Source organism: Lolium perenne, chromosome 7 (genome assembly GCF_019359855.2).
Source record: "Lolium perenne isolate Kyuss_39 chromosome 7, Kyuss_2.0, whole genome shotgun sequence".
Lineage (NCBI taxonomy): Eukaryota > Viridiplantae > Streptophyta > Magnoliopsida > Poales > Poaceae > Lolium > Lolium perenne.
This window is the reverse complement of record NC_067250.2, coordinates 223,728,376-223,749,903: the sequence shown is the minus strand read 5'-3', so window position 1 is coordinate 223,749,903 and position 21,528 is coordinate 223,728,376. Positions and strand designations below refer to the sequence as shown.

The 21,528-nt window shown below is 43.6% G+C and overlaps 2 protein-coding genes across 2 annotated transcripts; both read right to left on the bottom strand.

The window, feature by feature from the left end:
- Positions 1–1,689: 1,689 nt before the first annotated feature.
- LOC127313700 (ribosomal RNA small subunit methyltransferase) lies at positions 1,690–3,804 on the bottom strand. The gene is made up of 2 exons (XM_051344176.2): positions 3,376–3,804; positions 1,690–2,736 (listed from the first exon to the last, which is right to left on the bottom strand). Exons 1-2 carry the CDS (start codon positions 3,694–3,696, stop codon positions 1,987–1,989), a joined length of 1,071 nt encoding a protein of 356 aa, XP_051200136.1. The 5' UTR covers positions 3,697–3,804; the 3' UTR covers positions 1,690–1,986.
- Positions 3,805–7,652: 3,848 nt separating this feature from the next.
- LOC127313699 (protein MICRORCHIDIA 2) lies at positions 7,653–18,587 on the bottom strand. Its single transcript, XM_051344175.2, has 20 exons — positions 18,381–18,587; positions 18,200–18,289; positions 17,255–17,289; positions 17,087–17,165; positions 16,891–16,980; positions 16,098–16,173; positions 15,921–15,999; positions 15,715–15,843; positions 15,348–15,446; positions 14,178–14,282; positions 13,946–14,095; positions 13,192–13,284; positions 11,939–11,990; positions 11,748–11,859; positions 11,222–11,430; positions 10,167–10,231; positions 9,575–9,660; positions 8,671–8,713; positions 8,484–8,590; positions 7,653–7,887 (listed from the first exon to the last, which is right to left on the bottom strand). The coding sequence occupies exons 1-20, from the start codon at positions 18,493–18,495 to the stop codon at positions 7,884–7,886; spliced, it is 1,818 nt and encodes a 605-aa protein (XP_051200135.1). The 5' UTR covers positions 18,496–18,587; the 3' UTR covers positions 7,653–7,883.
- Positions 18,588–21,528: the final 2,941 nt, after the last annotated feature.

Here is a 21,528-nt window from a genome sequence, read left to right as displayed (position 1 = left end):
AAATTACGGTCACTAAAGACGTGTTGTGCGCTCACATACCGTCACTGGCTCTGGAAGAGCAGTGTTGTTTTATCAGAAAACACCCCAAATCTAGCGACTCTTACTGCCCTCCTCTCACGCCGATGCTGCCCACCTCTCCACCCCCGCGCACCACCCGGCCTTGCTGCTAAAGAACGGCGGCGCGCTACCGGATTAGCAGCCGCTTAAGATTTTCGGCTGACGGAGGCGAGCGTCGTCGCCGCCAAATTCGACCCCTTCTTCTACCTCGCTGGCGCTGCCCACGCCTCCACACCCAACGTCGAGTGACACTCTCCTCCTCCCCACGTTGGCGCCACTCTCGGCCACCTCCCGCTATGCTGCAGGAGCACCATCTCAGCCACCTCGTCCGCCTCCGCATGAAGTGCGCGTCTGTGTCCCCGTCAGGTCACACAACACCACCCGCCTTGCCCGCCGCCGGTGGCCGGAAGGTGGAACGGCGTGCGCCGTCTCTGCCCGATGCGCGTTGTGGCATATGCTGATATGCGCGCCTCTCCGGTGCGCCATCTAGGACTACGACAGCGAGGTCAACGAGACCCGCAAGAGCACCATGGTCTGAGCCGTCCACATGCGTAGTTGCGTCTCCTTGCCAGAGCGCGTGGTCCCCAGGTTGTTGGGCCTGGTCGTTCCTCGCCAGAGCACCATGGTCCAAGCCGTCCTCATGCGTAGTTGCGTCTCCTTGCCGACTCCACCGCTACGCGCGCTTCGTTTCCATCATCGGTGTCCGTTCGGTCCAGCGAGCTCAACCGCGATGTGGCTGCATCATACCTTTGCTGCTCTGCAGTACCGCCACGGAGCAGCCTTGCCGCGACGGACCATCACCGGGCAGAATGAGGAGGAGCTATCCCATGGAAAAAGAGGGACGCCTTCGTCTGGCGGGAGGATGTGCACGTCGGCGGTGCCGTGGTGAGCACCCCAGGTGGCGACCATGGACGCGTTTTCAGCACCCGGAGCAACTTGTCGGCCGCCGTGTGGAAGGCACCAAGGTTGCGCTGCTGCTGCCGGGCCGCCTATGTCCCTAAACCTGAATAACGGGAGCGCGCCGACCATTGAGAGGCTTAGACCGGTGCAGCACTAGTCACACGTCAATGACGCCGCGAACCCCTGGCCCAGACCGAAGCATGCGCCGCGGCCGCCGCCGGAGCTGCGGTGCTTGTACTGCTTCGCGCCTTGGCCGAGATGAGGAGGTCGAGTGCGCGTTCAGCGGCCAGCCGTGATGCACGTACCCCCAGCGAGGACTCGCCCCTGGACTCGTCCTGATCGGCAGCAAGCCGCGTGATGATTGAGGATGAAGATAGTCCGTGAGAGAATGAGCGTTTCTATTTGCAAAAGACAAGCTTCTGTTTCTAGTTGAGGGGTCGTTTTCGCAAAAATCACCGCTGGGACGGGTCAACACATTGCCACGCCGTCAAATACTGCGATGTACCAGCCACCAGTGACCGTAGATAAACCAATGCGCGTATTCAGTGACCCCAAATGCGTATTCTTTGAGTACAGTTACCGAATCGAATCCCACCAACAAGTTTAAGTACTAGCCATGTATTTTACTCATTCCTAGACAAGAAAGTAGTTTGAAAAATTCTTCCACACTTGATTCCTAGACAAGAAAAGTAGTTTGATAGATTCAGTTCGATCATAAAAACGACACCAAAATACCAGTAACTAAGATTGGCATTCGTAGCAGGCAAACCAAACAATACATCTATAATAACATTGCGATACAAAACCATATAAATTTTAGAAGCAGAAGTATGCGATGATGTTTGAACTTCTTTATGTAGAACTTCTCAAATCTATAAAGTTATCTAAAGCTGGGGCAAAACCAATGACGTCAAAAATATTTCAACTTATAGCACATAGTGGACCTACAACTTATATAGGATAACACATGAACCAGAAAATAAACACGGGTTGTCAAGATTCATCTCAAGCTGGCTGACTAAGTGCTCCTCATGAGAAATGTATGCCCGCTTTGTTGAAGAGAGACAGCAAGTACAGGAAATCAATTTGGCTCAGCTTGGAAGATCTCTTCTCTGCAAAATCACCCTGCTGCAATATGCCCATAATCTTCTCTTTGAAACTAGCACGATCATCTGCCACATCGCCATCATCCATTTCCATGTCATCATCATCCTTCTCATCACTAGTCTCCATGCTCAGGTCCTCAACCATATTCGCAAGCAACGCGAAATCATCCGGTGACATCTTCTCCTCAGCCATTCCAGATTCTTGGGCGAGCTGGAGGGACTGCATTGTCTTGAAATTCTTCTCTAGCAACTCAAGAACACGCTTCTGCTTGAAAAGAGAGCCCAAGGTCTTGTTTTTCCGATTAAAGCAGATCCTCACAAGCCCATCCCACTCTTTGAAGCTGACAGGAGGGAGGGGCTTCCTGGGCTCGATACGCACAACTGAAGAATCAACCTTAGGTGGAGGCCTGAAGTTATTCCGCCCAACCTTCAGGAGGTGTGACACGCGTGATAAGAGCTGCACGTTCACTGATAGACGGCAGTAGAGGGTGTCTCCAGGCTTGGCAACAAGTCTCATGGCAAACTCACGTTGGAACATGATCACGGCACACCTAAAGATTGGACGGTGCGACAGAAGCTTGAATGTAAGAGGGGATGAGATCTGGTATGGGATGTTTGCCACGCAGATATCAAAGTACGGAAGATCACATTTAAGCACATCTCCCTGGATAATCTGCATTACGATTCACAAGAATACTCATCATTATAAACAAACATATTCAGTTAACACTGCAACTACAAAGATCTATTGACACACCAATACTATACTATGTGATCAGCCATGAAGCATTCTGTATAATCACAAATGATGATAAGCAACAGTGCTTAGTAACTGTAACAGTCATCGATAGCATAGTTGTCAGTTAGTGTATAAGCAAAACTTATTAGGATAACTGGCGGTCATACATAGAACTATCACACTGAACTCACATGAACAATCACCAAGTAGCACTGATTATCTCGCTGCTACAGAAAACAGAGCTATACCCTTGTAGCACATAACAATTCAGTTCCATGCACACAAACAACATACCAACCCAAGTTCTCCATGTGCCGCCTAAATTGAATATATTCCCACATAACTTAAGAACCAATTACAGTATACAGGTCACCAAAAAAGATCTTCACTGCAGAAAATCAAACACCCAATTTCCCCTGACAGAATAGCTACAGTACCGCACACAACCAGGGCATCTCTAGGCAGGAATTGCGGGGCGGGCACATCACAAAACCGACACAGCAGCAGAACTTATCCCCGAAATTATTTGCATAATACAGGAGTAGTACAAAAACTGTGGGTGAGAGCTAGTACCTTGAGGCGTGAGGCGAGGGGGTTCCCCTGGAACCGGCGATTGAGCTCGAGGACCATCCGCGGGTCGAGCTCGACGGCGACGACGGCCTTGACGCCGGCCTCGAGCAGCTTCTTGGTGAGATTCCCCGTGCCGGGCCCGATCTCTAGGACGGTGTCGGTGGGCTTGAGGCCGGCCTTGGCGATGATGGAGTCCACCAGCGCCGGGTTCCGCAGGATGTGCTGGCCCTTGGACTTCTCGAACGGGATCCCGCCCTGCAGCCGGGCGCCGCCGCCGCCCCCGCCCCCGCCGTGCCGCTTCTTCTGGATCTTCCCGCCCGCCATGGTGGGCTCCGGCTGCTCCGGTCTGGGGAGATGGAGGCCTTCGCGGTGGTGAGGCGGCGGTGGCTGTGGCGCGCGGGGAGTGCAGAGAGGGAAGAGGTGGCTAGGGTTTTGGAGGTCTTAACAAAATGAAGACTCTTTTTTCACTTTTTGCTGGGCTTGGGCTGACACTGATGCAGCCCCAAACGAAGTTGACGGCCCATTAAGTCAGATTTGACAGCTTGACGAACGATTTCTTTCTTGGGGTAATCTGTATTTCGTGGACAATCGAATTTCCACAGCCTTTTCCGGTGTTTGAACTCTCTCACGTTCATTTTACAACACTGACAAAAATTTATGAGGTAGTCCTAAAACACACAATCAACATCAGGATCAGTGAAAACAACTTGGTGGGGTCCTTCAAAAGGCAAGGCATGTCTAAGGGCATCTCCAACGCGGCGACCCATCGCAAATGTGGATGGCCACGGTGTTCGGGACAACCCAAACCCGGCCCAAATCCGCGACCGGCTCCAATTCGAGACCGGATCTACATCACCGTAGCGGTGGCGCAGATGTTCTAGGAGGCCAGCGTCCCAATGTCGTGGGGCGACATGCACCTCCCCCACGGCTGGCACCTGAGTCCAGATCGGGTTCCGGTGTCGCCGATCCCGGGCTCCGGCCGCGCCCTCGTCAAGGAGATCCGACGGCGGCGTGCGCAGCTGCCGGCGGACCTCCGGGAGGACCCCGCCTACAGCGACACAAGTCCCAAGTTCGAGGTGGAGCACGAAGCGTGCAGGCGCACGTGCTTCACGTCGGCGACGGCGAGGCCTCGCCCGCAGCCGCCTCGCGCGTAGCCGCGCACGCCTGCTAGGAGGGCTGGCCGCCCCGGCGGCCTCTACATCGACGAGCCCGCGGCGGCGCCAGCGCAAGCGCCACAGGCCCAGCCTAAGCCCGAAGAGGCCGACGACCCCGAGTTGCAGGCCACGCTGGCGGCATCCCGTGAGGTCAACGACCTCGAGGAGCTGGCCAAATGGCCGCACCTCACCGAGGCGTTGCGCGCCTCCGCGCTTGAGGAGAAGGCCAGGAAGGCCAAGGAGGACGCCAAGGCGTGGGCGTTCCTCGTCATGGCGCGCCGGCGGAGGAGGAGGAGGAGCGCCTAGCCGCGCGCTCCAAGACGAGGCGAGCCGCAGGCCGCGCGGCGGAGCAGGCTGCGAAGGAGGCGGCGCGGCTGGCACGCCTGCGCAGGCCGGCGAGCCCTTCGGGCCCGCACTCCGCCTGGGAAAGGGCGCAGTGGTCGCCCTGGCCGGAGTCCCCGGCGCCCTCCGACGTGTCCAACCGGAACAGCGCGTCTCCGCCGGGGGGCGTCCTCATCGATGGCGACGACGACGAGTATTACTGGGAGTAGGGTGGCGCACCGGCGGCCACCGCGTCCCAAACCCTAGACTAGGGTTTCCTCCTTTTTTTAGTTTAAAGCCCATATAGGGCTTTCTTTTGTGTAAAAATTGCCCAAAATTGGGCTAAGTTTAAATGAACTCTAGTTTAAATTTAATTTGTTTTTGTTTTCCTTTTTTTCTTTTTTTTGTTATATTTGACTTTTGGGATGCGTCCGCGCGTTGGGCGCAGTGCGCGACCCAAACGGACCGACGGTCAGGTCCGCCTGTCCGTGTGTCCGCTCAGCCACCCAAACGGATCCATCTGAACTGGCCAACGCGTTTAATTTGAGTCGCCGCGTTGGAGATGCCCTAAGGAAGGGAAATGTGTCCTTGTCAAGTCGATGTTACATGCAGTTCCTGCGTATACAATGAGTTGCTTTCAACTCTTAAAATAGATGTGCAAACAACCTAGTTCAATTTCTTCCAAATTTTGGTGGGGTGACAAGGATGGTCAGCGGAAGGTTCATTGGATAGGATGGTAACGTATGTGCAACAGTAAAGAGAGGGGAGGCATGGGCTTCCGTCATTATGAATGTTTTAACCAAGCTTTCCTCGCCAAACAGGGTTGGAGAATGATCACGGACCCCGAATCCCTGTGTGCAAGGGTTTTGAGGGCAAGATATTTTAAACAGGGTGATTTTATGTCAGTCGGCTGCCCAAAACGTGCCTCGTATACCTAGAAAGGGATAATCAATGGAAGAGATTTGCTTAAGGCTAGCCTGATCTGGCGTATCGGTAATGGTCAGTCAATTGGTTTTACCAATGACTGTTGGATTCCGCATATTGGGGCTCCGTATCGACTGGGAAGGAGACATGAAAACTGCCCGGAGAAAGTCAGTGATTTCATAAAACCTGAGGGAGGGGCGTGGGACGAAGCACAACTAAATGAGTTTTTTCTATGATATTGACGTTGCCGATGTCCTCCGCATCCCTATTGGAAGGGCGGGCTCTCAAGATTTCCAAGCCTGGAACTACACCAAGTGAGATGTGTTTTCAGTGAAATCCGCGTACCACCTGGCAGTTTAGAGGAAGAAATCTACAAAAGGTAGTATTGGATCTTCAAGAACATGTTGAGAGCATAAAGGATGGTTGGCGTTGTGGGCGGCTCATGTCCCTGGAAAAACTAAGGTCCATGTCTGGCGTTTGGTGGAGAATGGTCTGGCAGTGGGTACTAAACTAAGCCATAGGAGAATCAAAGACGGCATTATCTATCTAGCGTGCAACAGAACAGAGAGTTTGGTACATTGCTTCTTGACATGTCCCCATTTGGCAATGGCATGCTCTTTGCTTGCAAAGCACACGAGCATCAACTGGGAACCCCCGCCGAAAAGACTAGCATGCCACGCGGAGTTAAAAGGGTGGCTACTCAATTGGATTGGCAAGAGCTCAGCAGATCAGACTTCGTGGTTCTTTATCATGTTGTACAATCTATGGCAGGCTAGAAATGATGCTAGCGAGACGCAGAACCTTAAAGACCCGAAGTCCATTGCGCAACAGACGTGTTTTGCGGTTGAAGAGTGGAATGGGATTCATGCGAATTGCAAAACCTCTGAAGACGACCTCTAAGGTTATGGACACTGGCTCCGACCTGAGTACCAATGGCATAAGATCAACTCTGATGGCGCTTTCAACCAGTCGGAAGGCAACGGAGGGGGGGGGGGGGTCCTTAGGGATCACCATGGAGACTTTCAAGCAGGAGCCATCCATTTTTTCACCCATGTTGTCAATGTTGAAGGTGCCGAACTCATTGCGTGGCGGCAGGGGTTAATTCTTGCCAAGGACAATCAGGTCCAGAGGGTTGAGAAACGGATAATTCAGGGGTCACAATGAAGATTGTGCAGAAGGAACGCGATGGGTCTCTCTGTGGACGAATCATCGAGGAAATAAAGGAACTCCTCCAGGGTTTCGTTGATGTCTCGGTTTGTGCGGTACGAAGAACTGCTAATGGTGATGCACATGTGCTAGCGAAAGAAGGCTGAGTTAATAAAGTTGATAGGTTTTGGCTTGGTGTTCCTCCACCGACTAGTATTGAAAACACTATTGTAAAGGATGTTTCTGTGAGTTAATATAAACACAGCGCTTTATTCTATAAAAAAAAAACATCAGGATCAGTTCATGTACCCCTGGCTAAATTATCCATTGGCTGGAAGAATATATCTAAATTCCCCATGAGAACTTGTTTCATTGTACGGAGTACATGGTTATCGCAATATTCAAAGTAGAAAAAGGTGCAAACGTGTACATGTAAGCATATGTTTGTTGCAGAAACCGGATGCATCTGCGTCTTTTTTTCATAGCATCTTTTTTTATACGCGTTATGTATGATGCATGGTGAAGTGTCTGTCATCAATTTTCTTTTCTAAACAAAAGAGGCCTCCAATTACCGCACTCGTTCACACGGGTTTAGATGCTTGGGAGATAATTTCTTTTCCATGATGTCAACCCAACTTACATGTAAGCATGAGTTCATTGCATAAACCGCATATTGCATAATCTGACGGACTATTCGTGAAGGCAATGTGAGAAGAGTTCACAGGATTCCCATGGTGAGCACAAAATATATGGGGAGACGGCGTCCTGGACTGTATCGTGGCACATATATACATCACACAACCATGCTGGTACGCACACCTGGAATTTTACATCGTAATGTTCCTCCAAGTAGTTCAACTACAACTGATCCCTACTTAGTACTAGCAAGAATATTAACAACGTCAGCACTTCACACCTTGAATTCTTTGTTAGCTTTGGTTGCCGCTCCGTGCCCTTAATGAGATACTACCTGGGAAAAAAGACAAATTTAGCTTAACCAGCCTCGTTGATCAATACTACATTGCCAAAGAAATACAATGTGCATTTCTCATGCACTGCAAAGATAAATCAAGGAGCTTTGTATTTGCAGACAATTCAACCTATTTGAATAAGCCAAAAGTATTTGACTTAACCAGCCTCGTTGACCAATAAATCAAGGAGCTTTGTTTCAAAATAAAATTGACTCGGCCGAAAATTTCACACAACCGACTACGTAGATTTATTTGCACAAACAGGTGAAAGCTTGGCCATGGGTGCTTTCTAGGCTCTAATTATTTCAAAACAATCTAGGTTGGTTAGGGAGCAATTGCAAATGGTGAGATTAAATTTTTGGGAAGAATTAGTCTTGCAGTTTTGCTTAAACTTACTTTGCATTACATGCTTGCACAAAAAGTAATGGTCGAAGTTGCATACTGAAAACTCGTAAACCCGAAGACATCTATGTTGGTAAAATAATTTATTGTATGGTGTTTTAATGTAAGTATGTGAGATTAATGAACTATACAGGTATATAGTCCGAAGCACAGCCCTTACAAAAAACATGATGTCAGGAGTAGCCAAACTAACCTTTGCATGTAAGGGAGCTGCTGCTGGCTCTTCCGTGCCTGCAACTCAGTAGAAAGCTGAGAGCATTTCCTTTTTGTTTCCTCTAGTTCATGCTCCAACTGCCCAATCTACAAAAGAACCATTCAGATTTGATCAAGAAACACAATATGCCAGCCATTAACTGATCACTTCAAACGGTATGACATACTGTCTGCTTCAACTGTGTATCTCGTTGTCGAAGTTCTTCGCGCCTGAAAAGAATGATATTAAGTTAAGTATGCAAAAATGGTAGAGAGTGATTTCAAAACACACAATCACCTAGCCTATAAACAGAACTACATGTTAAGCTCTTTTGTGATAATAAGGAAACTGCCAAAGTCTGGACACCACTCAAAAAGAACGTGACCAGATTTCCAGTTAGCACCAACTTTCCTCGTGAAAAATAAACGGTTAAAGTCCAGCAAGAAAAGGTTGATTAAGTTGCTTCAAAATGCATTTGTAGGTTCAAACTTCAACCCACAATTGCACATTTAACTTTTTTGATAACTTTTGGATGTATAGTAAACAATTTGAAAGGATAGAGCCACATAAGACCTGTGCCATATTTATTTCAGTAGATCAGTCATTCCACCTTCAAAATATAACTTTTGAGTATATATAATTAACAAATTTGAAGGATGGTGCCGCATAAAACTATGGCACATCTGCCATATTTGTTTCACTCGATCAGTCACTCCACTTAAAGTAATAATTGTATAGCCTAGCATACTGTAGTCCAAAGGACAGCCCATTTATAGGATCTGATGAGGTGAAATTTATAAGAAGATGCCTGTTCAGAGCGAAACATGTTACAACAGTCACAAACTTAAGTCACACGCCATTCAATGATTCGTCTAATAACGGTAATGTAACTGATGGTGCAATTAATGGCATGCCCAACATTGAGAGAAAAAAGATCTAACGTACAAACAGCAACATCATGTTCAGAACTTATCAGGAACTTTAAAATGACATGTAAGTACGAAATCCATCTGGAAAGTAGTTCTATAGCGATAGTTGGAGAACTTCGTTGACTATATCAAGCTGAACTTGAATGCACCATGAGAAATTACCTTGTGAACAGAGAAATGTTCTCTTCACTCAGCTTCTCAATGAAATTGGGATCAAGTACACCATGAGAGCCAGTTTCTACTAGATCCTGAATGCCACAAAAAATGATAATAAAAGGAGTAATGATCAGATGTGTGTGTATGGCTATGTGCATCTATGATGCAGAGGCAGCAGGCAATATATATCTTCCATTTTTCTATTAAAAAATATCACATGTGTGCATGCCAAAAGAGTAATTAGTTGTAGCATAACATAGGAATTCACCATTATATTTGCATCATGCTAGATTGCGAACTGTAACAACCCTCACCTAGTGCCAAAACATACCAAATGGCTGTGCACATTATATAAGCCTTTTGCATCAGCAAAAAAAAATGAGATTAAGGGAGCAACAATTCGGGAACTTGTGAAATGTGCCTAGAAGGGGCTATTATTACATTGGGAGAATATCCATTGGTAAAGAAAGTGGACGCAGAAGGCACAGTTATTGTCAACAAGAGCTACATTAGGGGTCCAAGAAATGAAAACCAAAAGAACAACATTCACCAGGACAACATGACTCAAGTGTAAGCGGAAAGCCAAAGAGGTGCAAACCTCTTCCAAGCCTGCTGAATTCATACTATTCTCTTGTGCTTGGCCAAAAAATTGCCGACCAAAACCTAGGTAAAATAAAATAGTAAGAACAGAATAAATTATACAATAAAAACATTCAGAAATTATGTGGATTCTCGTCTAGGAAAACAGAAAATCAGAAGAAAAAAAAAGTTCTGGTCAACTTATGTCAAAGAGCAAACAGTGTGAAAAGTATCTGCATACCACAAAATACTTCATAGAGGAACCTGGTTCTAAATATGTGTCTATACTGTTAAGTTTTAACACAGGATTTACCTTCTCGTGTAGAAATAACTTGTACAAATAACTATGAAATAATGTTCTCAAGAAAATCAAACAAACTTATTTCAGACAACAAGATACTCCTAATTTGCATGGCCTAGCAACACAAATGGCCTCATCGCACCAGTCACATGGATCATAGGGATGGGCTTATGGGAAATAAGTTGAAAATAAGTGGTGTATGAGCAACGTTACTCCGTGGTATATCAGCAATTATCTCTTCACAAACAAGATAAGATGAAACATGCTACCTATAGAATTTCCATGTATCCCATTCTTCGCCTAAACAAGCAGACTTGGACATTTGATATGCCCGAACTGACCAAGTCAAGATCCAATCAGGAGCTGCTCTGGCATTCCACCTAGGCTCCTACAGCCTACAGGGCTTTAAGGAAGATGTTCGCTCACATGCTAGTTTCAATATATATATTCCATATGATTAATAATATAAAAAGAGAGAAAAAAATCATGCTCTTGACCTTTTTGTTTTGACAAGCAGCTCACTAGCTTTGCCCTAAAAGGGTAAGCAGCATCACAAGATTTTTTTATTCGGTACTGTACAGTGTACACCATTATTTAGTTGCACGACAACCTTCAGTTGAACAGAAGCTAAACAGCCGAACATATTTCAGGTAAGTAATATTTCTCACTTCCATGTGTTCACTTGGCATCTCGGCACACGGCAGTATGATAAGAACTCGCAGTTTTTAAAATGATGAAAGGCCAAAAGAGGAACCGTTGTATAGAAATAATACCTGCACCATTAGCTGTCAGTCCCATGGCTGCTGCATCGTCATATGTTTCTGGTAGCAAATTTGATGACCGCCTTCCAATCCTCTGATCAGTTGATGATTTCTGCTGAACTTTAGGCCCAGGACCACCTGAATCTTTACGACCATCCCTGTACTGAGACTTTACTTGTGGATCAATTGGCTGGTAACCTACCAAATGACACCTCTCTTTCCTGCAAACACCAACACAGGAATCTACATTATATGAAATAGAATAAGGACAAATAGCTGCGTGCAGCATGCCCAAGGTATGTGGTATTGCCACACAATTTAGTACATGTGGTAATACCAATTACAGTGATCTGAGGTACTGTTACCAACAATGAGTTGCTTAAATACAGCGGAAGTGATCAGCAATGAGTTTCTTCTTTCTTATGAAGCTTGTTCAAGTATTTAAAATGCAATATGCTATATCTTTGATAAGGATGAGTAACTAATTGCTGATTAGCATCGCAAGATGATTCTGAACCAAGTGGCCAAAGATACTTACCAATAATCAATGATAATCTGCCTAAGTTTTGTCTCTAGCCGGATGAATAGTGGAGTCCTCTCAAAATCTTGTTTGTCATGCGCCGGCTCAATAAAATTTGCCTCAAGTACACCTAAATCATGGCAAGTGTCACTCCAGAGAAATAACAAACAAAGTAACACTGATGAAAGTAGTAAACATATGAAACTCACCTACAACACTCCTCCCTCTACTAGATCCTTCCTGAAGAACCTTCCAATAGGGCTGCAAAGGATTTTTACTGGAAGTAAGTCTTTCGCCCAAATTGTGACGCAACAGATCTTTCTACAGAAAGTAAATTTCGACCGATGTATTGCATAGTTGAATCACTAGAATTTTACATTTTAGATAGTCAGCCCAGCTCAGAATCTTAAGATTTTATTAAGGTCAACAGCTGAATTGTTTATAAGAATTTTGACATTTCAACATGTTTGACAACAGAAAAAAATATGCAAGAAAATACTGCTAAGTGCTAACTTCTCCACTAGCTAATTTAAGAGCTAATTGAGCATGCCATGACGTTGTTAAGATTCATAAAGACACTTATGGCCTTGTCCTGTAAATGGGCCCTTGTGATTATCATAGAAACTAGACAGATGCCTGAAAAAATTGGTAAGTTTTTCGTTTTTTCATACTGGCAGCTTGATATTCCTTACATAACAGATTCAACTACGATCAAACAATGGGACTCTCAAACTTTAAGTTCCCCGCGGATGTTTCTCTTGCCCGAGGACGATCAAGGGTAAAGCTTGGGGAGTCTGGTAAGTGTATTTTATTTTACAGTTCAACATTAGTATCTATCTGAGGGGAAAGCACTGATATTACAGTTTAACATTAGTGTCTAAACTGATAGGTGTATTTTACAGTTCAACATTCGTATCGATCCAAAATGCATTCTGCAAGTCTTAAAATGGTTAGCGCCAGTTATAAAAAAAAAATTAAGAACAGAAGACAAATTTCTTTGAGTCATGGCCCTCTATAGCAACAAGACATCAACCCAGATCACACCCACACAGATGTTCTCTAAGAACGATGACTAGCGCACACACACAAAAGAAGTATTCATAATGTGATTACAGAAGAACCCTTTAGGCCTTTACTGTTCCACAAATTCACTACTTGAATACTGAGGATAAGTGATCAAGTAGCAAAAAAGCATGCAACAAGTAACTTATGTCACTCGCTGATTCGAAATGACCCACTACAGAAGTACAGCTAGTAGAACTATCTAGTCAGACTGACACACCGGTCCACCAGGAGTCATACTTCTCCAATTGTCATTGCAGATGACATACCAAGTTCTTAGTAGTGAAAGATAAACCCTGCCTACATGCTGAGATCCAATCCAAGCAATATAGTACATAATAGAAATAACAACAATAAGAAAATGAATGAACAAATAACTCAGAACTGATAGAGTGGTTACCATTATTAATCGATTTTTGTGGTATACATTCATCCCAAAAATGCCCAGCACTGGCGCCTCCTTTGCAAATCCAATATCTACCCTCACTGAGACCTACAGTTTCAATCGAAATGCAGCGGTGAACAGAAGTGACTATTTCTGCAACTACAATCAGTTTGAACAGACAAACCAATGGAATCCGAGACAAAACTAACAAAGTATAAACGAAATTATATGCAGACTATCGTGAAAAGGAGCGGCACATGGGAAAATGACATTTATACACAATATAGTCTCAAGGGGAGCAGCTGTAAGTCTCATGCATAAATTAATATTTTTGTTGCCTCTGCAAAATTACAAAAATAGTGCATATAAACGTCTCTTTAGCCTCTCATGCTTTTATTTTTAGTTAGTGCATATAAACATGTCTCTTTAGCCTCTCATGCTTTTCTTTTTAGTTCATACTGCAAATCAACTATTTTCTTCACCAGACATTGCAAAAGCATAGGTCACTCAAAAATCTTAGAACTTTAGTTTAGTACAAATCAACTCATTTTAGCACAGAATTTTGCAAATACGTACATCATTGTAATATCAGCATGTGAGTTTTTTGGGGGAACTTTGAAAACTTCAAAGCATACATTTTGAATTTCTTAAATAAAGAAAGCATGTGTACTCGGATGTACAAAATCCATGTCTCTATCACACACATTTACTTACCACATGAGAATCATGTGTGACTTGAGGCTAGTAACAACTTTACACAATTACTTACCACTTGAGAATCATGTGTGACTTGAGGCTTGTAAGTAACAACTTTCTTGAACTTCAGATCATTAGCAACACTTATATGTTCAACAGGTTTTCCTCTTAATATAATTTGGAAATTCTCATACTTCTTAAGGTAAAGGATGGAAGTATATGCCTGCAAATTGACAAAACAAATTACTCATCAGATATGTAAGCCAGATAGGAAAAAGTCTAGTGCACAACGAAATTAAACCTACGCGCAATGAGAATCTGAGTCTGTGGGATATATGTTGCTGAATAACTTCTTTTTGGATCTTTGTCAATCCGCCACTGTCTTTAGCTTGATCTCTAAGTAATATGTCCTGAAATTGAGCAATAGAGGTTAAGCAACGTAATCAGTACGATGATGGAAGAGTGGTATGGAGCCATGCTCTGCCCGAACTAAAGACAAGAACAATAGCAACTATTGCCTCATCATCTAATATCACTGGCGGAGCATAGGAAGGGCGAACCTGGGCAACTTTAGCCCATACCGGTCACTGCCGTATGCTACATCGATCTAGTAATATTGGACCTTTGGTGAGTATGAAAGCTACATTTTGGGCCATGAAACCATCTGTCCAACCCGCCTCTGCTATCTCTCACTTACCATACCAGCCAATTCAAAATAAGTTCTAGCCCATCTATTGAGTAGATGAATATTCCATCTTGCAACATTGGCCTCCCTAAATAAATATCTACAGCGTAGGCACGCATGGGATGTTGCAGCAATTGAGAGTTTAGACACTAGGAATTTGCAGTTTATATATCCAGTTATTTGAGATATTTTTCGTTGCCATGAATAAGGTACATTTATAATTTTGCGAATTTAAACCTTAGTTTTCTGTAGGAAAGTGTTAATATATTTTGTATGGACGATTTTCTCAACAATATAAAAAACCTATTTCAAAAAATCCTAGAGTCACCACTGTTTTCCCCCACTGTGATTTCCTTCAAGCCCCAGCCACTGTCTAATATGTGTAGATTAAGAACAAGTTCACAGAAACTAGATCTGCAGGAAGAGTATAACAGAAGATTATATGTGAAAGGTAACCAAGTTTTGCAAGTAAAGAACAACATAAATTCCTGTTCAGCTTGTCTATTTTTGTACAAGTTGTGAACACATGCACAAGTAATCTGCTCTGCAACAACAATATAGAAACAGCACATGTGCGTATAAACATCTAATTTCATGTTCAGTCTGTCTGGGTTTGTGATGTGTGTACTGAGAGGAGGGTCCTTGTGTCCACCTCTAAACTCTTGTAACTGTGCTTGCTTTTCTTGTTGATAAAAGATGCTCAAACGCTTAAACACTCATTTGGATGTTCTTTACAAAATATGTGAAGGTAATGCATAGTACTTGCAATCAAACCTGCAAGAAATTTTACCTCATCATCATCGTCGAAGTCAAGTTCTAAAAGGCCATCATCATTCATCCAGAGATTGTATATCACCACCTTAGTTCCATGGCTATCAATATCCTCAAACTGAGTACACAAGGAAACTATCCATAAGTGTGTAGATACAAAAGAATCAGTTGCCTATCAAAAACATAAGATATCGCTGTACACTGTACAGTTGGTTATGGTCATCTGGTATAGGTTCAGAATATGTGATAATCAAATAACCAAGCTTGGGTACATTGCACTGAAGAACAACTTCAATTACCATACTGACTACGAAAACTCACTATTTGATCTCAAAATATGATAGGGGAAGTGGGGAATGGACTAAATACTGTAGGGATGAATGCACCTGCTGTAGCAGTTCTTCCTTTGAAGAAAAAGGGGACCAGTCAAGCATTATCTTTAAGCTACTGTCCCAATCACCCTGTGAACCATACACCAAAGGTACGATGTTGCCATCTTGGTCTTGAAAATCGAGCTGTAATAGTGATAGAAAATGTCAGCGCATGAGAGAAAGCTGCAAGCCAGCACACTACTAATCCAACATGACATTACCATGGGGACAACTATGTCATCCTTCGCTGTTTTCCTCAAGAAAGTGTAAGAGAGCAAACCAACACTCAAGGTAACATTACTGCAAATTGTGATAATCATCAATAAATACAGAAAATCCAACAAATTCCATCAATGATTCAAAATAAATCAATACTGAAAGAAATGAAGGTTATCTACCTTCCGCGGATTGCACGAGTAAAAACAACTGCATCAGCACCAAGTCTCATTGTGCTGGTCTTAAAACCATTTCCATCTGTGAATCGGCCAAAAGGTAGGGACTTAATAATAGATAGATGTAACAAATGTTTTAATAAGGAGAAAGAAGCGTTGAGCAACTAGATACTAAAAGAAAGATAAATTTTTTGCTAAACTCATTCGAACTACTCCGTGGAAACTATGAACAATTATATTTAAATTTGCAGAACATTTCATAACAACAGCAAATAGGTAATTGAAGTAAAGATCATTTGAATTCTGTGAGGTATAGAGCCAGAAACTACAACCTAACGCATATAAGTCTAGAAAAATTAGCTACCGATGAGGGTCACTCCATTATTTAATTTGGGTACCATAGTAACTTTTAGACATCCTGGTTTCCACATCCTTTTTAGGATTGAATAAAGAAATATTGCACCCCTACAGGCTTACACACTAAACCACAGTTAGCTAAGTCGAAAACAAAGAATAGTAAGTACCATGACTCAATAATTATATGCTCCATTAAATGGCACGTTGTCCTATACAGCAGTGCGACACAAAAGCGTAAACATGGGAAGTGTTAAAAAGGACTAATTTAAACTAAGAGTGTAGGGTGAAAGTAGTTATTATCACATATTTCCATTCCAGTTTCCTCATTTACTAGCCTTTCTCCAGACTCAGAGTGCACAATTCTTGAAATTATATATTTGCAATCCAAGAAAAAACTAGTATAAGTACTGAAATATCTCAATGTAAACAGAATGCTGCATACACTGCCCAATGGTGGTCTTTGATTTCTTGGTTGAGAATCCTAGACTCATGCATTTCCGCACACCTTCAGGATCCATTCCTCCTCCATCATCTGTGACAGTAGCTTCAAGTTAGCAGGAACTGGTGTAGAGAATGTCATGGCCAACCTATTCCACTAATTGTATTTGATTTACATGTTTTGTATTGAATCTGGGTACCTTGGAAAACTAGCATCGGGCTATTGTCTTTCGAATTGACGGTTTTATCCACTTTCACATACGTGGCACCATTGGAAATCTGACATTACGTTATCAGATGATGATTGTTTCTAAGGCACTAGAAATGCTGGAGTTAAATGAATGAAGTTTCTAACAGATATTACAAACCTCATCAACCGCATTGTCAAGAAGTTCAGCAATAGCTGCAACAGAAAAGAACAAAAAACAAAATGTCAGGATAATATTGACCAGGGTGGCACAAGTAACACATACAAGTTAAAATAAAGAACAAATGTGAGAAAAGTTACCATACCATCTACTTGTTCTGTTTATTATGTTAAAAACAAAACACTCCTACAACAAGCATCTCATTTGCAGTTTGTCACTTAACTGCATTCTTCCCCACAAAGGAAGAGCAAACGAGTAAACATACATAATGTGTGTTCTTTAGGGTTACCGCATGCATGAAACGCATATGAATGTTGATGAAATTCATATTGCTAAAACAATAACTTTGAATGGACAAACTGGGAAATCAGGATACGTTTTGCTTTAGAAATCTGGTTGTCAAAGTACAGCCAACTATTTCACTGCCGCTAGACCATATTATATAGTATTTTTAAAATATATTCTAGAGATGATACAGGAAAAGTATCTGTAGACTGCGATCTAAAGAGCAAATCGGCACTGATATCACACATGTGTGCCACCAGTCCAGACAACTCGAAGTTACTATAAATCCTATAAAGGGTCAAGATATGTATCCTGCAATTCTGAAATAGCAAAGCTACTACTCACCACTATTGGTACTAACAGCAAGGCCAGCAAGCCGATACTTGTATGATGAAACTATGTGAATGTGTATCATCCATCTAAAACAGTTGAACAAAATTCTCTTCCAACCCATTCAGAGAAATCGAGGAATCACGGATATTCCCCATTTGCTCAAGCAAACCTAGCTCTCTGAATTTGACGCCGTAAATTTCATCATCAGCATGTAAAACCCTAACAACCCCCGCCCCAAATTTGACCAACACACAAAAAAAAAAGCAAAGACAAACGACAGAACAGATACGGATTGGGAGCAGCGAGGGCGAGGGCGAGGGCACCAACCTCCGAACGCCCACTTGTGGGAGGTGGCGTTGGTGTGGAGGAACTTGGGGTGCACCCGCGCGCGGTCGAAGTCCCCCGTCTCCAGCGCATCTGCGGCATCGAAACGGCAGGAAATCAGCGGGCGCGCGCGATTCACGGCGATGCTCCGCGGAACGAAAGAATTAACGAGCTGAGGACGAACCGTGGAACTCGCGGGCGGGGGCGGAGGGGGCCTCGGACGCGCCGGCCTTCCAGAAGCTGCGGCAGTCGAGGGATCGAGGGCCGCTGCCCATGCCGCCGGTCATCGCCGCCGGCATTGGGAGGTTAGGGTTTAGGTCGGTTCGGTGGGGAGGGTTTTGCCGACGAGTCCGCCGACGGCTGTCGCTATGTGACCCAATTCCCTGGAACGGCTTTTTCCCCTTCAAACGGCGTAAAACAAGGGCACGATTAGGAGCCTGCGTTCGAGTTAGGTTTTTTTTTGGACACGGCTCATGCATAAAGGCAAATCCTAACCTAGCAATCTAGCATCATGTATGCCAAAAAAAAAACTAGCACCATGTAATAAAAAAGAAAAAGAGAGAAGTCCATATTATATTACAACCTTAAATTTGCAGTAAATTTCGGATTACAACCCCAAACTCAAATACTATTCGACATACCCCCTTCGACTTGCAAAACCGTTCTCTAGATTTCAACCCTATCCTATTTTATGGTGGTTTCAAACCTGGTTTTGACAGGTCAACATATCCACGTCAGTTCCTGTTCCTTCTCTTTCTTCTCTAGTGGACTATCTTGCAGCCTCTCATCGTGCCCTTCTCTCTCCCCAAATCCTCTTGCCGCAGCCTGCAACATCTCACACCCTTCCGCTTAGCCGCTTAGGAGCGCAAGAATTATAAAGGAGCCAATAAGAAATCGCTACCTTCTTTGTTTAGATCCATAAGTTATGTGCCCAGTTCGAGGTCCTGGACCAGGGCCGTCGGGAGGTTGAGGTCGAAGACATCGAACTGGATGACCCACGAGACCATAAGGTGAGGGTCGCATTGTCGTCCTCGCTCCTCCACCATGGAGGTTGAAGATGTGCACTCTCTCTGGCTGTTTGGCCCTGCCAGAAGCCTATCGTGGTCGCCGCCTACAGAAGCGTGTGGCCCGCATAGTTTAGAGTGCCGGCACGCCACGTGAAAAAAACGGACCCGCTCGGAGGAAACTTTTTTTTAGAGGCGAGATCAAGGCCCAGCTTTAAATTAATAAAGCCACAAAACAAGTACATGCGATTACAGGACACACACCAGCACCACAAGTTTTAACCTACACACATAGTCTGGACCCCTATCCCAACGCACACAAGAGCCATACAACGCCAAGACTAAACAGGGATACAAGGGAAACATCCACAGGACTAACACAAAGTCAAGACGCAGAAGTGGTGTGCAGACGTCGGAGCTCCTCCATCGCGCCGTCCAGAAGGCTTCTATTCCTCGATCTCAAGAACATTATGATTAAGATGATTATATATGATAATGGATGTCTATGTGCACTTAATGATGTTATCTAATTTAAGGGCACATGTAACATGATCTCAAGAACTCATAGACAAGAACTTGTTTGCTAGTGTATCGGTGACCCCCGAGTGACATGGTCGATATCAAAGAGGATCTAGCACTACTCGAGGAAAAATAAGGAACCACCAAGCTTACGGCTTTGATCTGGTGTAACCACCTTAATAGATGCGTTGACCATGGTTTTGGTAACAGGCAAAAGGATCATTGGAGAAAGATGAAATCTACCAAGAGGAGTCTTTCTCTTTTTTGGGTTGCTTGCCTGCTCAAATAAAAATAGAAAGAATCATATTCACTTATCATATTTATTCCACCCGGCATATTCACTATCACCATGAACTGAATCTCCTCGCGCCTAATCTTTCATCTACATAAATTAATTATATTTCCTAATAGCTGTTTACTTTTATGCATTTTACTTTATTGCAGTTTTAGTACTCAAAACACATATTGACATATATTCACATTCACCTTTTTCCATTTAATCCTTGCAGTCAATTCACCTAAGACTTGTGACACCTTGGGCGCGACAGAAACACCGCATATAAACATCCTACTAAGATCCTCGTTCGGATACGATATAAAAACCGGAAATAATATTTCCACGAAAACATGCATGAATGACCCTGTGTTTTCTTGCAGGCCATCAAGCTATTTTCTGGCGCTATTGCCGAGGAAGCTAAGCGTTGGGTGTTTGTTTATTGAAACTTGTAAGTTTTGATGATATCTGTTGAGGACCGAGGATCTACACGTTCAGGTAAAATCTATCTACCACATTTTATTGATCGAGTATCAGACTCTAGATGTCTGGAAGTTATTCAAATCTTGCTAATTCACGTGTTGTAGACATAAACAGTTTAATTACTTTGATCGAAAATTTATCCATCACCGCTAAGGCCGCTGGGCCTAGTAAAACTTTAGGACAATATGGAACTCCTTCAACATTAGTTGCAAAAAATCTTATAGTCTATCCTGATGTAAAGGGCATCGAATATGAAACAGATCCTGAATTATTAACTATGATGCAAGAGAGTACCTTTTCAAGAGAAGATCATGAAGACCCAAGGTTCACTTAACTAGAGTGAATGATAGTGAGGTACTTGGGCCAAAGAATTTGCCAAAAGACTTTCTACTTAAATTATTCGTTGGTCCTTAAAGGACAAGGCTTTCAAATGGCTACAAGCTTTACCAAGAAATACTATTGCTAGCTGGAAAGACTGCATAAAAGAGTTCATGAATAGATTTGATCCTTTTTATAAGACTATGCAGGTCAAGGGGGGAGATCACAAATTTCTTCCAGAACATTGGAGAAAGCTTTGTCCAAGCTTGGCGAAGATTCTCCGAATTATTATGAGGGTTCCCAACCACGGTTTTATGGACCACTTGATTGTGCAATTTTTTTATGGTGGACTTAACGATGAATATAAACAAATGATTGATGCATGTGCAGGAGGAACTCTAAACTCATTGGCATACAAGGAGGCAATGACCCTTTTTGCGAAAAGAGCTTTAAATGATGAATAGTACAATCCATTAGGTGAGATTGAACCAAAGAAATGTATGCTCTTTATAGCCCCTGAACTTATTCCTGAAGTAAAGAAATCAATGGAAGAGAAAAGTATACCAACTAAGATTGCAATATAAAACAAGATTGATGGACTACAAGCCTTAGTAGTTGAGAATGAGTTTAATATGGAAATGAAAAAATGTTGGTATCAACAATTTGAATTTAGAGAGCTAATGTTTAAACAACTCAAGCTCCATAAGAATGATATAAATGCTTTAGCAAGAACA